At 36.7% G+C, this 17,755-nt stretch overlaps 1 protein-coding gene across 1 annotated transcript in view; it reads right to left on the bottom strand.

Moving 5' to 3' along the window:
- The window catches only part of LOC144363582 (battenin-like), a 49,190-nt gene extending 31,803 nt beyond the window's left edge, over positions 1 to 17,387 (bottom strand). The window contains exons 1-10 of the mRNA XM_085495597.1: positions 17,202 to 17,387; positions 14,937 to 14,970; positions 13,161 to 13,245; positions 11,844 to 11,912; positions 11,619 to 11,698; positions 9,977 to 10,062; positions 9,148 to 9,220; positions 7,213 to 7,356; positions 5,620 to 5,743; positions 5,100 to 5,171 (exon numbers count right to left, since the gene is read on the bottom strand). Coding sequence (XP_085351723.1) covers positions 5,100 to 5,171; positions 5,620 to 5,743; positions 7,213 to 7,356; positions 9,148 to 9,220; positions 9,977 to 10,062; positions 11,619 to 11,698; positions 11,844 to 11,912; positions 13,161 to 13,245; positions 14,937 to 14,970; positions 17,202 to 17,367 — 933 coding nt within the window. The 5' untranslated portion in view covers positions 17,368 to 17,387. The remainder of the gene's footprint in view (positions 1 to 5,099; positions 5,172 to 5,619; positions 5,744 to 7,212; positions 7,357 to 9,147; positions 9,221 to 9,976; positions 10,063 to 11,618; positions 11,699 to 11,843; positions 11,913 to 13,160; positions 13,246 to 14,936; positions 14,971 to 17,201) is intronic.
- Between the last annotated feature and the right edge of the window lie 368 nt (positions 17,388 to 17,755).

The following is a 17,755-nucleotide window of genomic DNA, read 5'->3' as shown; positions in this document are numbered from 1 at the left end:
TTGTTGTTCTCTGTCTCGCATTTTTCTTAATAGACTTTCATTCCGTCTTCACGTCTGTCGCCATCTTGACTACACGACCAGTCCTTCAGCCTGAATACACGTCTACCTACGTTATACCCTGTTTTTATTAATAATTTCAACAAAATAACTCGAATACTTGTGTATAAATGAGGCACGATTGTCTTTATTATTTTATTTTCACTATTTTCGGTTTTTTGTTAGCGTTTCAAAGGGTTTCTTTTACGTGACGATCAAGAAAACGCAAATCTTCGCTATTTTCGATGTTGATGCCCGGGCTCTGAATCACACACACAGAGTTATTAACATGAATTGCTGTGTCTACTGCGTTTGGATCTTCTGCACTATCATTTCCACCGTCATCAAAATCCGAAAAAAAAACATCGAGCAAATCATCTACACACGTGAACTCGTGATCATTTAGAATACCGCATTTCGCGAGAGTTTTCAAGACGGCACTTTCTTCGTAGTAAACAGATGTACTCGTAAACCAATTTTGACAGGAAACAGAAGCATGGTTTAGAAGCTATTTTTTTTTAAATCACTTTTGAGCAAAAATACACATTTTTGTGCATATTTCAAACTACAGTGTCCATAAAAAAAAATACTTACAACATTTTTAAATTCATACAATAAGCTTTCCAAAAATATATGGTTTTGTGGACAAGGGAGGTCATCTTGGTTGCCTAATTAACTAATTAAAATACCTGTCAGGTAAACTGCATCTCTACCTTAACGAGAAATCGAAATAAACATTTAGTTTATGTTAACGGTTAGTTTAAATCAGCTTAACTTTTTTCCAGCCTACCCTGCTACAATAGATTCGCTGGAGTTGCTTGTCCTTCCTACTATATTGTCTATGGTTTAACTCCGGGGTTACGTCCAAACGCCACCCTCTTGACTGGAGATCTGTGTTAGAAAATAAATCTTTGTTGTTGCGGTGTACGCAAGAAGATGAACTACTTATGTTTTTAACATCACTTCACCTATTAACAACATGGTCGTTTTTCCGGTCGGAAATTAAGCGATGTGCTGTTGATTAAAATGTTATAAAAGCGAAATATTGGGCGAAATGAGTATTGATGCCCATTTATAACTTGACATGCGTCAATAAATGGGAACATGGTTAGAGTTGGTAGTACCATCGTCCCTCAAAGGTACTAATCCATGGTAGTACCAGTACTAGTATACGCGGGGAAGGAATCCAAGAGAGAGAACAGCCAGCATTCCTTTCACGGGAAAACGTGAAATCTCGACGGATTTGTTTCGTTCTCACATGTAATATTAGGTTTTGTGGGCTTCTGAGTTCAAAAAAGATGACTAAATCAACCAAGAAGCAAGCGTTTAGAGACATACCTATGCAGAAGTTGGTTTGCCAGTACTTAATCCATTTTTAACACCTAGGCTACTCTATTGACATTGGTTGTTTATTTCATGGATTTGGCACTTGAGGTGGCTGATAAGCCGTGTCGAAAACGTGCACAAAACGACCATACTGTGCACGTTTTCGACACCGATTAAAAACCAGTTGTAAGCACAAATTTTCATATGAGTCACGCACTGAACAGGCGCGTTACCTTAGCAATCTTTTTCTTTCATGCTCCGCGCGTCGATCTTGAAAAATTGTTATTAGTTCTGACAAGGTTCTGACGGTGCTGTACGCAAACACCGTCCCTCAACACGTGTTGAGGGACGGTGACGCAAACTTGTATATTTTGAGGTCGTTTACTTAGTGCGCTGCTTTACTAATTACGCAAATTTGTTTACAATGTTGTACCGGCTCTAAAAATTTCAACATTGTAATATATCGCTTTCATAATAATTACGCAAAGTCAGTTATTTAATATTGGACACAGGTGAAGTTTCGTCCGCGAACGATACAATGTGGTATAGATTTGAAGAGTAGTTCGGAATTTAATAAAAGTTAGTACCCGTTGTATCCCCAAACTATATCACTCAAAACCACTATTTCGATCACTCCTGTGCAAGTGACCAGTGTTTGGGCGACCGATCGGTGTTTTCAATGAGTCGGTGAGAGAAAAAATACGATAAAAATGCGGTCCTTTTCCGGTCGGAAAATACAGTGCGGTCGGAAATTAAGCGATAAGCGGTCGATTAAAAATGGGAAGTCGTGTGAAATGATTATTGTAGTTCAAGTGATATTAGCGTATTTCTAATTTAGTTTTTAACTCAAACAATATTTATATCACTCACCGTTTACTATAGCTAGAGCGCTGTACGTGTCTTCATTTTCAGGTTAGTTCTTCTGCCGATTTCTCGCAACCAACAACGTCACGGTGATTTTTTATCTGGGATTTCGAGAAACATAACATGAATCGTTATGGCATTCATACGCACAACATTTCGCCATGTTTCAACTTTTAAGTAGTCAGTTAACACGGTCTTTCATAGTAGCATTTCTATGGGATTGACGTACTAGCATGAATGGCTTCAATTATCAGTGTTCACTGATGACATCATCTGACTGGCCCTCTAGAGGCGAAATGACGCCAGGAAAAGCGGACGTTTGTCGTCTGCTTCACGGCCCGTTTTATATCCGATATTTAGGGCATTTCGCAGCACATACAAGTCGGTTTTTATCGACAGAATTCATTCATAGATCTCAAATTTCATGTACAGAGTGTCAAAAGCCACACCTCTGCTCCCCTTTAATGGAAGCATCGTCTCGCAATACAATAATAGGATTAGACAACCTAAATACAAGATTACTAGCCCTTATATAAGCCATGGCTCGTAAATCATAAGGAGGTTGGCTTTCATTTGGGAGAGCCAATGAAATATTTCTAAATGGTTAATGCTTCAATAAATGACACAAGACACAATGTTTTGGCAAAAGTGAAAGGGGGGACGCAGACGTCACAGCGAAGAGCTCCATGATTCGACTCGCCTGTGAATTGCATCATGACGCTGAGCGCGTGGTACCTGGTTGCAACCTTCCACCAGCAGAGACTGTACAGGCGGGCGTCATGGCTGGCGTCCCCCTGGCGGGAGCCTGCAGATAGAGTCACAACCAAAATTTAAAGGCAGGGTGATGCGTTGCAGGAGATGGGGCTTTACACGAAGAGTATAACAAACTGATAATTTACCAAAAAAAAAAAAAAAAATTGAAAAAACTTGCACAGCAACATAACGAACATACTGTAAATATGAAAAAGAAACAAGCTAAAGAAACCGATAATTTTACAAAGTCTATCGCGATAAGATAAAACATAGCATGATTAGACCGATAAAACATCAAACTAAATACACTGCAAATACATGCAACGAAAACAAAATGAAATCTCAAAACAAATGACGAAGATACAGTTGAAAGAAGAGCAGTCAGCAATTGAACAAGTGACCCGGGAATGGGTCTGTCTTGCAAGCCTTGAGCGCAATGACGAGATCTGTGTTGCACGTGATGTCTGCCGTCAGTAAAGTGCGTTGTGGATCAAAGGAGGTTGACGCGGGTGCGACAAATTTGCTGACTCTCAAGAAGCCGAAGAACGCCAGTGTAAAGGCAGAGCACAACAAAGCTTTGTCATGGTTGCAAATAGTGGGATGGTTTGCGACGGTGTCCTTAAGAATTCGCATTAGTGCAATGGTGACGGGAGTTTTACACGATTTGGCACGCTGTGATGTCTTTTAATGCCTTGCATAGTGAAGTGAAGCAGCAGGTCGTCGCGTATTGATGAGGTGAAGCCAGCTTCGATGTGTGCACGGATGATAGCTGCGAGGTAAACTTTTAGCGTACCATAGGTAAGTGACAAAGTTGCGAGATGTGTCATAAACAGAATCGTTGAGCGTTGCGTTAGCAGATAAGGATTCATTTCATACATGCGACAGAAGAGAAGATAGTGAGTTTGTCCCGCATGATATGTCCTTCGTGTATCTGGTGCAATGCTCAGGTTGATGTAGTATTCAAAGACCATACCACAAGTGGCCCAAAATTAAGGAAGATAGTAGAATTGGGAGAAGTTCTTCCAGGCAATAGAGTATGAAGGGTCATTTGTGATGAATGAAGGCCAGGTGTTTGCGAACCAATGACCCTTGTAGAATGCCCCGTAGCCAAATGTTGCTGAGGCGTCTGTAAACAGTTCGAATTCTGGGGACGGTATCCAGTTCGGGTTGAGGAGGGATGCTGTGCCATTCCATGATGGCAAGAAGTCACACCACCATTGAACGTCATGCCGGAATTCGTAAGTGAGTATTATGACTTGAGAAAGTCTGGTGGCTGTCATGCTGATATCAATCATGCGCCTCAGGAAGATGCGGCCGGCTGGTATGCACTTACATGCGAAACTGAGGCATCCAATGAGGGAGAGCAATTCACGTTTCGAGCATGTATGGCAGGTCAACCAGCATGGCAGCTTGGAAAGTAGATCCGCAAGCTTGTCCTTAGGTAGTCTGATAACCATGTTGACAGTGTCAAGCTCCACCCCTAGAAAGTTGATGACAGAGCAGGGACCCTCAACCTTTTCTGTAGCAATGGGTACCCCGAAGTGGTGACAACTTTGCAGCATAACATCCATATTGTGCTGGCAGGCGTTAATGTTTGCGGGTCCAACTGTCAGGAAATCGTCTAGGTAGTGTAGAAAATCCTTATTCAAGTAAACCCTGGTTAATCAACTTGACTCTTACTGAGAGATTTATGAGTTCCTGTAGGAAGTCCAAGTATTCTAAACTAAATAGAAGCCCATATGTTTCCTGACCTGTATCCTCTGGGAGGGTCAAGTATCTCTCATTAAACTGTGTGTGACCAACGCCCATGCATGGACTTGCACTTAACACTATTCAGCTTTGAAAAATATCACGACAATCACACTAGTCTCAACATAAACCACTCTGGTCACAACATAGACCACAATAGTCACAATATCGACCATAATAAGCACAACATAAACATATGAGTTACAATAAAAATCACAACAGGAGCAACATGGACCACACAAGCAACAACCACTACACTAGAAAACCATAGACCATACTAGTCTAGACCATACTATGCAGACATAGACCATACTGGCCACAACAACGAACAGAATATTCACAACTTAAAGGCCTTAAAATAATAAACTTACCAAGCCTTGATTTATGAAATATTCAGCAAAATAAACTAACAACAAAGGCAACATGTATTTTAATAATAGTTTCTGAAAATTGATATAAATGTTTATCATTAGTAATATAACATCAGAAAAGACCATGAAGTTTTTTTGTGTATATTTACAAATTACATTTATCCCATAACTATACAATTCCATTAAATTGAAGTGGAATTGAAAGCACCAAGAGCCTTTACTTGCATCAGATTTCAATCATACTATGGGATTATTGTGTTAATATTCAGTTATCATGAATTTGTAAATATAACCACAGTGGTATCACAGAGGTCTAGCGCCAATATTGCAATATTAGTTATAGTGAGTTTGTAAAGATGTTATCATACGGAAATGAAAGTGGTCTAGTGCCAATATTGGAATATTAGTAATGGCGAGTTTGTAAAGATGAAACCATAGAGAAATAACAGATTACACATACATGCATGCCAATTTATCTCTTATCTTTAATTCTGTGTGGAGTTCTTATTTCCTGTTTTACCTTGATGATGTTGATTCTTTCTATGAATGTAAATGTAGGTGTTATTTTCCCATGCATTAAAGGTTGTACATCTTCCTTGGTGGTCCTGATATTATTTGGATGGTTTGTCAGTAAACCCCAATAACTGAAATAGAAAGGGTGAATACAATCAAGAGAGTCCACCGGATAAATACACACACACTCCTACCATTTAGACATATGTATTGGTGGCCTACCAATAAGGCACATGTATTGATGACCTGTCAGTTGGACAAGTGCATTGGTGACATGCCAATTGGACAAGTTTATTGGTGATGTGTCAATTAGACAAGCGTATTGGTAACCTGTCAATTGGACAAGTGCATTGGTAACCTGTCAATTGGACAAGTGTATTGGTGACCTATCAATTGGACAAGTGTATTGGTAACCTGTCAATTGGATAAGTGTATTGGTGACCTATCAATTGGACAAGTGTATTGGTGACCTGTCAATTGGACAAGTGTATTGGTAACCTGTCAATTGGACAAGTGTATTGATGACCTGTCAATTGGATAAGTGTATTGGTGACCTATCAATTGGACAAGTGTATTGGTAACCTGTCAATTGGACAAGTGTATTGATGACCTGTCAATTGGATAAGTGTATTGGTGACCTATCAATTGGTCAAGTGTATTGGTGACCTATGAATTGGATAAGTGTATTGGTGACCTGTCAATTGGACAAGTTTATTGGTGACGTGTCAATTAGACAAGCGTATTGGTAACCTGTCAATTGGACAAGAGTATTGGTGACCTGTCAATTGGACAAGTGTATTGGTAACCTGTCAATTGGACAAGTATATTGGTGACCTATCAATTGGACAAGTGTATTGATGACCTTCAATTGGACAACTGTATTGGTGACGTGTCAGTTAGACAAGCGTATTGGTAACCTGTCAATTGGAAAAGTGTATTGGTAACCTGTCAATTAGACAAGTGTATTGGTAGCCTGTTAATTGGACAAGTTTATTGGTGATCTGTCAATTGGACAAGTGTATTGGTGACCTATGAATTGAACAAGTATATTGGTGATCTGTCAATTGGACAAGTGTATTGGTAACCTGTCAATTGGATAAGTGTATTGGTGACCTATCAATTGGACAAGTGTATTGGTGACCTGTCAATTGGACAAGTGTATTGGTAACCTGTCAATTGGAAAAGTGTATTGGTAACCTGTCAATTAGACAAGCGTATTGGTAGCCTGTCAATTGGACAAGTGTATTGGTAACATGTCAATTGGACAAGTGTATTGATGACCTGTCAATTTGACAAGTGTATTGGCGACGTCACTTGGACAAGTGTATTGGTAATCTGTCAATTGGAAAAGTGTATTGGTGACCTATGAATTGAACAAGTGTATTGGTGACCTATGAATTCGACAAGTGTATTGGTGACCTATGAATTCGACAAGTGTATTGGTGACCTATGAATTAGACAAGTGTATTGGTATCAAAGTATGTGGCAAATTTCTTGGTAATTGGTTATGAGATGGGGGATTTGAATAAATCGGATATATTAAATAATATTTTGAAGCTACTATATAAGATAATTTTATAAGCTATGTTGGCATAGTTACCTAATTGTTTGAATGACAGGCACAATTAACATTACTAAAACAGTGTGTTTTGGTGTAATGCCAATTCCTGTTAAACCAGCATAGGATAAAGAACCAAATAATCCAGCACCTCCTGTGCCTGAAGCAAATGTAGAAACAACATTCCTAGAAAATATTAAAAATAAATAAAAACTTAAATTATTAACTGATATAATTTAATACAAATTGTCTTTACAAATTACACAATGTAATAATCACAACATGTCAGATGACAAAATGTCATGTTTAAAAGCAATTTAATAAAAATGTCAACTTTGAACATGTTTTCAGACAGGTCAACTCACATTCAATCAGCTTTATATCGGCCCATACCACATTACATAATCACAAGTACGCCTTAAGTATACCTTATTTGGAATTTCTAAACATTAAAGTTGCACTGAGATAATAGTTCTTTAGGGTTACTATTATGTGGAAAAGCCTAATCCACAAGTATCCAAAGACTAGTGTGAAACTCAAATCAGGATGGACAAAGACTAATCCACCAGTCCCCAAAGACTAGTCTGAAATACCACAATTTGTCAGGGGCTAGTCTAGGAAATGAATCAGGATAGACAAAGCCAAATCCAAGATTCTTCAGAAGATAGTCAGGATGGACAAAGTCTAATCCAAAAGTCGTCAAAAGCTAGTCTGAACAAAGGTTTTATCCACAAGTCTCTGCAGGCAAATTTGAGACACGAGTCCGAATAGACAAAGCTTAATTCAAAGTTGTACAAAGAATCAGAAGTCACTGTCACTCTGACTACATTTGAAATGATTCTTGAAAAAAGCTTATATACTATTATTTGCGTGCTTTGTATCATTGACCAAAAGACCAGATGATTATTTTCCTGTTTATGAAACAAGCCAATGTCAAATAACTAAGTCTATACCAACAATCATACAATACCGCTAACAAATATTAATGACACTTGAAATTGAACAAAATGATATTCTAAAAAAGATTGCTCTAAAATAATCCACTATTGTCCCAGTTGTCAATTACATACATATTTTTTGTTCTGTTTCTCTAAATTTTATCAAAACACAAAACGAATTGACGTGATTATTCAAATTCAAAATAGCTGCCTATCTGTAATTATGAATTTATTGTACAGGACTTATATATGTCCAAGCATTGATTTATCATCCTCTCCCTGGGCTGTACCTTGTCATGTTGTGAATTCAAAAGATGTACCAGTGGGAGCAAAACTTCTGTCAGGTTCAACAAAGCTGGGTAGGCTTAGGGGGAGAGACCCAACAAAAACAGGTGCTCCCGATTGGGGGTTGAGCAAAGTGCAACTCTTTTCCATAAAAAAACGAAACTGCAAAGACAACAACTCTATATTCTACAGTGGGGTTTAACAGGAAACTCTAGCCAGCTTACTGGTACTGGCACTATGATCCAAGATTAGTCTGAGGACACAACTCTATAACAGCATTGTGAAGTCAGTGCTCCTGTATGGCTCAGAATATTAAGAGTGGTAAACATGGACAAATTCAATGCCTTCCACAATGGATGTCTATGTAAAATCTGTTCCATCTAATGGCCTCAAAAGATATCTAATGAGGAATTACACCAGAAATCCAACTCCGAAAGCATGTCACCTGAGATCAAAGCTCAGAGATGGTTGGGACATGCATGTACCCACAATGACAGGTGAACTGAAAGAGATAGGTCTCTCATGGGGTGAAGCACAGGCCAAAACTATATAAGGACAGAATACAGTGGCAAGGTCTAATTGCAGCCTTATGTCCCATTCAGGTACAGAGAATTGATTGATTAATCATTATTTCAGTATGATAATTAATATGGATCAGAATTATTTTTAATTTGGAAAACTTTTTTCAGAATGTAGGTACAGCATCCTATAATTACTAAATATTATAATCGATACCCCTATGTAGTATACTTACTTATCATAAAATGCAGTCAGACCTAGAAATGTGGCCTCCCCAAAGGATGAACTAATACTTGCACAGGCAACACCTACAAACAATAAATAGATAAATCGTGTTAATTCAACTGCAGTTCAGTTTGATGACTGGTCATTTTGCTGACTGGTCATGTTTGCTTGTAATATATTACTTCTTATCAGGTGATTGTTCTTCTGGTGGACAGGATTGTGTCGAGTCCAGCTGGTGGACATAATTATCCCAGGTTGTGAACAGAATTGTTTTAAGTTCTGCTGGTGGACTGAATTATTCTGGGTCTTGCATGTGGACAGACTTAACCTGGGTTCTGCTGGTGGAATGAATTATTTTGGGTCCTGCTCATGGACAGAATTAACCTGGGTTCTGCCAGTGGAATGAATCATCCCAGGTCCTGCAGGTGGACACAATTATCCCAGGTTGTGAACAGAATTGTTCTAAGTTCTGCTGGTGGACTGAATTATTCTGGGTCCTGCAGGTGGACAGAATTAACCTGGGTTCTGCTGGTGGAATGAATCATCCCAGGTCCTGCTGGTGAACAGAAATATTCTGGATCCTGCAGTTAGACATTCATTATAAGTATAACCATCATTTTCTCAAAAAATAGGCTGATGAGTCCAACCACTTTTAATTTCAACCATCCTCACAAAAGTACAATTTAGTTCAATTTATTTATGGTTAAAATCTACCTTAATATAATATATTTACTACTAAATCATTTTTAAGTTTGAGAGAAAATCTTTCAATTTTAGAAAGAATGTCAGTCATTACTAAATTCATTGTTGCAAGCATCTTTAAGGTTTACAACACTTACCAATAAGATTAATCCAGACAGGTTTGCTTAGTCCAACTATGAGTAAACTTGCACTATTAAACATAATACAGACGGCAATACGGATACTACAAAAAAAACATACAGACTTAAAAACGATCTAGATGTCTGAAAACAATTGGATACAAATTATTATAGCCATAAGAATCAACATTTTTATCAATATTACATCAAATAAACATTCAAAACAAAAAAAACTGGGTTGAAACGTTATGATTATTAACATAAATGTCCAAATCACAATAGGAAAGTTTTCAATTGGGAGACTAGTGAGAAGACTTTTTCAATGATATCTATTCTAAATTTCGATTTTATATTTCCCGAACAAGAAACAGTATATCTAAATCTACATGATTTTGAACTTGTATCACACTAAAACAAATACATACCTGATCAAAACAAACAAATTAATCAGGTTATCCTAAAGCACAAATTTCATTTAATATAATAAGTGCAAGCTTCTTTATATAAATCTGGCATCATTAACATTGTCTAATTATTATCAAAATTAGATAAATAACTCTTCCATTAGTCTACCATCCTCACATGACATCCACCAACATTGTCCAACATTTGTCCATTTTGATTTAGGTTGTCTAGCATATCCTAGGTTGTTGTGATCAAGCAGCCGTACACACTCGTGGTATTGAATCATTTAATATTGCTATTGTTGTATCACTTAATTGTTATCACCTGAACTTTAATATAGCAAAACAGGATTCCAACTGTTTACTGTGCAAATGTGAGTGGAAATACCACATATTTTTGTTAACCATTCAGTGTGTCCTATTTTTTAATTAAATTTCCTTGCTCAAGTCCCAACTCCCTACAAGGTAGAATAAGGGCAGATGATGTATTACACCAGAGGTACATTACTTGGGGTTTGTAACTACGGTGACATGATACCAAGATCCCGTCACAATCTCGCTCTCGCATAAACGTTCCAACTCACAAAAAATGCGAATGCGCATGCCCGAGGTAACTAGGATACTGGGATGTCCAGGTGGATCAAAATAGCTGCCCACGATATGACGGATTACGAGAACTATATTTTCTGTACATTTTCGATGTATTACATTTTTCACTATGATAGTGACAAGAAAAGTTTATTTTTTTCATTACAAACCTTGAACATTGATATGTGTCATGTCAGAAGGTCGTAGCCTCAGTCTCGCTATCTACGAGAAGAGACTTGAATGGGATCTTGACATGATGTCACCATACAGTACTATGCGAGTTGCAAACCCCAAGTAATGTACCTCTGATTACACTCAAGTCCATTCTAGGTTTTGTTCACATGTGTTTTAATAAACCTATGTAGTCATTTTAACACTATTGTCTAGCTTTGCCAAGCATTCAGTGTACTAGCTATTGTCTAACTTGTTTCTATGCAAGCATTTTAAATACTGTTGTCTGCTATTTTTCAGGTGGTTGCCAAGCAAACATTGTATTACCCACTTGTCTAAATTTTTCCAGGTGATTCCCAAGCTAACTAATTTAAACACTGTTCCAAACTGAGTGATTGCTAAGCAGCCATATTACATGCTGTTGTCTAGCAACCATTTTATGAAATAATTATGTAAATAAAGACCCACACATGTCTGTGTGACTACATCCTACATACCCAAATGAAATTCTATCATGAAAAAATGGAGCTGCTGCCTTGATCAGTAACCCAGGTATTATGTCAGCCAATAGGATCACCTGTAATAAAAATTTAATACTAAGAAAAATATCAGCCAGAAAAGCCAGAAAAAGTTCAGCTTTGAAACTAGATGGAACTTTTGAACAGACTATCCAAATATCAGTAATTGATTTTAAGAAATGTATTGTAACAAATTATACTTACCCCAGTAGACAATGGATTACAATCAAATTGATTTTGCCTTGGTAATAGTAGTGTTTCATTCAATGTGGACTGAAATACAAAATATACATTAGTACATAGTGTAACATCCATTGTCTGTATGATTCTCATCAAAAGGTTGTGAACATCAGCTTAAGTGCTGCCTCCCTGTTTAAATGTCTTCAGCCCATCCCATTTTGATTGTTAAATGGATCCACCTCGCTATTAAGTGTCCCTACTTCCCTGTTTAAGTCGCCTACCTGAGTGGTTAAGGGCCTCCATGTCAACCCCTACTATGCAAGTAGCCCATCTCACTTCACTTATTAAGTGACTGTTCAAGTGGTCTATTATTTGAATGGCCCTAACCCTACCTACATGTACCTCTATTGTTTAAGTGTGGCATGTTAAAGTGATCCTATCCTCACTATTCAAATGCCCACTCTACACCCATTGTTTAAGTATAGCTCTACCCCACTGTTCAAGTGTTCCACATTCCACAGTTTAAGTGGCTCTGTCTCCTTGTTCAAGTAGACACACCACACTGCTTTAGAATAGAATAGAATAGAATAGAATAGAATAGAATAGAATAGAATAGAATAGAATAGAATAGAATAGAATAGAATAGAATAGAATAGAATAGAAAATATAACAAAAAGAATGAATGTTATAATAATATCTTTATAGCCTCCGTGTAAAAAGGTTTACATGGGCAAAAAAAGTTTTAAAATAATAACAAGATATATGTAAGAATTGTACAAAAAACAAAACAAAAGAACTTAACTAGTATTTAAATAAATCTTTTTGTTATGTATATATAATTGGCAAGTTCTATAATTACGCCAGAGGATCTTTGCTTGAGAGTATATATGTGAACTGTATATTTTTATTGTTGGATGAAAGTAGTATCATATTTTTTTGGATGAAGTTTTCCCTGTGTGTGTTATATTTTGGGCAGCTCAATAAAAGATGTTAAGAATTGAACTCTTTTAAGTGTCCCCAGGCTATTGGTTAAGTAGACCTACCCGCACTACCCCATTGTTTAGGTAGCCCTACTCTAACTGTTAAAGTAGCCCACACCCCACTGTTGGAGTACCCTTACCTTATGATCAACATCATTGTTTCTATAGTTTTACCCACACAGTTTAAATGACCTTACCTACTCTATTCTAGTCGCCCCCACCCCCAATGTTCAGGTGGCCCCCACCCCCTACGGCTATTTGAATAGTCATACCCCATTGTTTATTGAAGTAGCCCTGTACACAATCTGAGTTAACCCAAACCACTATATCCTGGCTATACGTCATTTCTTCCGATACTCACATTGTTATCACTATCAACAGATAATATATCATGAGCTGCACTCAACATTATATTATAGGAATAATTAGTACATAATCCCAAAATCCTGGAATGAAAAATAAAACACATTATACATCTACCACTGAAAGCAGTAGAATTCACTATTGTGTGAAAATCGTTATCTGCATTCTCTTATTCTAATGATCAGCTTATATATTTGCCTTATATAACTACCAGTTTATCACTAACATTGAATTTATTCCAGTTCATTAATGTCAATTTCGAACACTTTCTCTCATTCACATTGGATGCAGAAGTTCTATAGCACAATTCAATCAGTGAATGTGTCACACGCAACGTAATATTACCGTAATTGGTATAGTACAGGTGTGATGGTTCAAATACCAAAATGGCAACAGTAACAAAAATACTTCCCTGGCGGCGATGATAAAATACGAACACGGAGCCAACAGATGAGGTTTCAACTGGTACTGGTATTATTATACTCTGCAAACATCAAGTACAATAACGCGGTAAAACACCACTACTCCAATAACTAGATACTTAAACTCCAATACAATTCAACGAGATCTCCGATCTGATCTTAGTGCTGAACAACCCCCCTATATATACCCACACTGTATATAAATAGACCATTACATCAGCATACATAATGAGTCTGGAACTTACTACAAATTTCTAGAATGTTCCATTACCTTCTATTGCCTCCTACAGTGTTCTATTACCTATTCAACCAGTTTCTAAAAATTCCACCCAGACACAGTACGGTTCTAGAACATTCTCAGTCACACCGAAGTGGTAAACAAGTTGTATGCGACAGAATGCAAACGTTCGCACACCGTGAATTATTTGTTATACATTTTTGCCATTATCTCTTAAATAACCTTATTACAACAAAGATTAACAATGCATAGTTCTGTATTTAATGCTGATAAAGTTTGGATGTACTTTTGGAAAAATAGTCCTTTTATGCGATCAGTCATTGCTGGCAATTACTGTAATGGGCTGAGCATATTTGGTGGAATTACTCAAAAAAGGTAGTATGTAATCCAAAACCAGTATGTAGAATCATTGTACTGAGTTTAAATGAAATCATGCAAATAATCACAGTTGTTAAAACAGGTGTTAAAATGAGATCCATCAGTACTCAGTCTGTATGTTCATGATGCAAAGCCCTGATCATCCTCGCGAAATGATTTCCAACACATTTACAGACTGTGATTCAAGGGTTTTAGACAAATTGACTGTCAATTCGCCAAATTTGATCATGTCACACAAAATACCATAACCTGTGGTACTTTATAGTACTTAATATGTGCAAACTTTTCCCTCAATCAGGAATACATGAGTGAGGTATCGGCATAGACACAAACACAAACAAACTAAATGCCATTTCTGTTCAATTAAGAAAATATGATGTGCACCTATAACCCAAAATTTAAGATTCAAAACACAATAGAATTGTTGGGAGCCATCCAACCACCCGCGACTTAGCCGAAACTGGAACTTACTGAAGGGTCACTGTATTCCTTAGAAATGGCTCTAAACACACACAGACGCATTAATAATCCCCAATTTCAACAATAAATAATACGATACACCATAAGAATACCGCAAATTTTGCACTTAGGCAGTACTGAAATGCATTGGCATATGTTACGCATCAGTCGATATGGTCACTTTCCAAATATTTATCACAATAACAATTTTAAAGAAGTCCCTCTGATAAAAAAACAAACAAAAACAGAAAGATTATTGACATTATCCAAAACTTACCAAAATGCGATGAGATTCCTTATACTTTCTTTCACTGTAAAATAAACAAATTTATAACAATACTTCTTGTTTTCAAACTATCTCACAATTCATCACACAAAATATGGTGGCCCAATTTGATTGAAACAGATGAATATTTTAATGCATTTAAGTAAATTAACCTTATGATACAAACAAAACAAAATCAAAATACCGATGCTCCATTTGATAAATGTGGAAGGAGAGGTGAAAACCAGAAAAACAAGGATGTGCTTTCAACAAAATTGTTAAAAATTGTTCGTTCTGAACGGTTGCTCACAGTCATCTACAGTGATGACTGTAACAAAATCCAATAAAGAAAAAAAGGTTAGTATCCAGCTAAACCCCTATCATTCCTAAATGGTCAGCCACTTTTGAGTATGTTTTGATCTGTACTGCACACGTACAGTTTTTTTAAATGGTTTTGAGCGGTGAATCAAAAACAAGCCATGCATGACATAGTCCCCTTTAGTTATAAAATTTAAGATATATAGTTTTGTTTATAGTTGAAACATAAACATGTCAGAGATAAGGATCCAGAAACTGATTCTTGATTATAATAATTTTTTTAACATAAAATGATTGACATTCAGTCATTATGTTTCTGATCGTCAAACGAATACTTTACAATATTGAGAGATATTGCTCTGCAAAAGCATTAACAAAAACAAAATGGCCACCGATTGGCCATTATAATAACATCTCTATGACATGAATATATAATGAATGAAATTTGAACATAATCAGTCAACAAGTATCAGAGATGTGGCATTAGAACCGCATTCATAAAAAAAAAATGGCCGCCAGTTTGCCAATTTAAATGTGACCTGAAAAACCTCCTTGATGTGCATCAAGGTCCCATAATGTCCAATGTACCAAGTTTGAACAAAATCCATTTGTAAAACAGTCAAGATCCGTTTCCTGAATGCCAGAAATGCTTAATTTTGAAATGACAAAAATGACTACCATTCGGCCATCTTGAATCAGATTTTTGATGTGCGTATGTATATACTATTATTTATGATGTATGTGTGAAATTTGAATATAGGCATAGGCATAGGTCCAGGCATATCTAAGATATAGGTCAGGATGCACACACACACAGAGGTCAATCCATAAGTCTGTGTTCGAACAGGGTCTAAAAACCACTTAAAATATCGGTAATCAGATTTGGGAAAAAATCTAACACTTTACTATTCATTAACATACAAAGTGTGATTGACAGACGGATGAACAAGCATCATCCCAAAAATAATAATACTCTGTATGACAAAAAAATATATTCCCACCCAGAGTTTCTGATTGTCAATCTCTAAGCTGCTACCAGAATAAAAAAGATTATTTTAGTTGATGGCGTATCTATTTGTTGAGCTAGTTATTTATAGAATATGGCACGATTTTTTTAATACACTATGGTTGTCAACATGCTCTTTCTGTCATTAAAAAAATTAATAAATTGATATTTTTTGTGCATTAGCACTTGGACCAAAATATGCTCACATTAACCAGGTTACCTTCCCATAATTTCACAGGTCCTCTGCAAAAAACTCACAAAATAATAGGAAGGTAACCAAGCTATGCCTACATGCACTTTACGATATTATTCCTGCATGGTCACTGGGCTGTATAAATCAATCTAAAAACCATCCCTAACTCATTGGGGGCATACAGTCTGAGCAGCTCACAGTACCCCTCCTGGGTGGAGAAAAACACAGGTGTATGGTGCTTTGTCAAATGACACAGTAGCATGAACTTGTGAGATTTGATCCAATATATAACAACATTTTGATTGTGATGTTACCCAAAATTCTGCCAAAACTAGTGTGAATTGTACTACATTACGGTAGTATATGTGTTTCTTTAATTTAACATATTCCTGAAGATTGTATGCAAATTAGCTAATTTACATATATTACTACATGCAAATTAACTAATTTGAATTATTGACTGGTATACATTTCCCTTATTTTTTTTGAATATCACTCATCCAAGGCATACATACATTATTATTGTTTAAGTAAGCAGTTCAGGCATTTAAAAACTGGGGTCAGTTGGAGGAGTATTACGTGGGGAAAACAAAATGACTGAAAATAGGAAATGGTGATTTTAAAAAGTGAATACAAATAGTACAGATTCACATTAATATAACCCCAGTATCATTATATCAGCAAGTGTTTGAAATTGTATAAAAGCAGAAATTCAGAATTAATCTGCAAATATTTCTACTGCGAATAAAATAAACGTTACCTTCGTTATTCACAGACTGAGGCTCTAAAATTTCATGGTCATCCCCACTATGTTCATTTACAGATTCTGTTTTCTGTACACTGGTGTTATTCTGCGAAAGGTCGTTCAATTCCAACTCAACCTTGTCTAAGGAGCGTTTAATTCCACTGAACTTAAATCGTCCCATATCTCTCCCAATGCTAGCAATTTCCGAGTACTTTCCGGTTTACCGACATGAACACGACACCACAGAATCCTTTTGTGTTTGTTTTGGCGCCCTCCGCGATAAGTTAAACAACCATGGAGGGCGCAGTTACAGCAATTGACAAACCAACTATTTCTGTACAATCCCCAATATGGGCACTTTTCAGTCTGTTACCGGTATATCGATGGCGTTAGTCGAGTATATCAGTTTTTTAAATCTTTTTGTTTCGTATATTGCAGTTGTTGTTGTTGATTTGACTAGTTTTTAAGCCCCGCCATTTTCTTTCGTTTTCTGTGCGTTGTTGTGCAGTGTGCTCATTTTCATGATCCATTTCAATGGATGTTAATTAATGAATATATATAGCGACACT

The sequence above is a fragment of the Saccoglossus kowalevskii genome, chromosome 22 (assembly GCF_978046115.1).
Source record: "Saccoglossus kowalevskii chromosome 22, keSacKowa6.1, whole genome shotgun sequence".
Lineage (NCBI taxonomy): Eukaryota > Metazoa > Hemichordata > Enteropneusta > Harrimaniidae > Saccoglossus > Saccoglossus kowalevskii.
The sequence above is the reverse complement of the archived record's forward strand: the minus strand, read 5'-3'. Positions and strand labels throughout refer to the sequence as shown.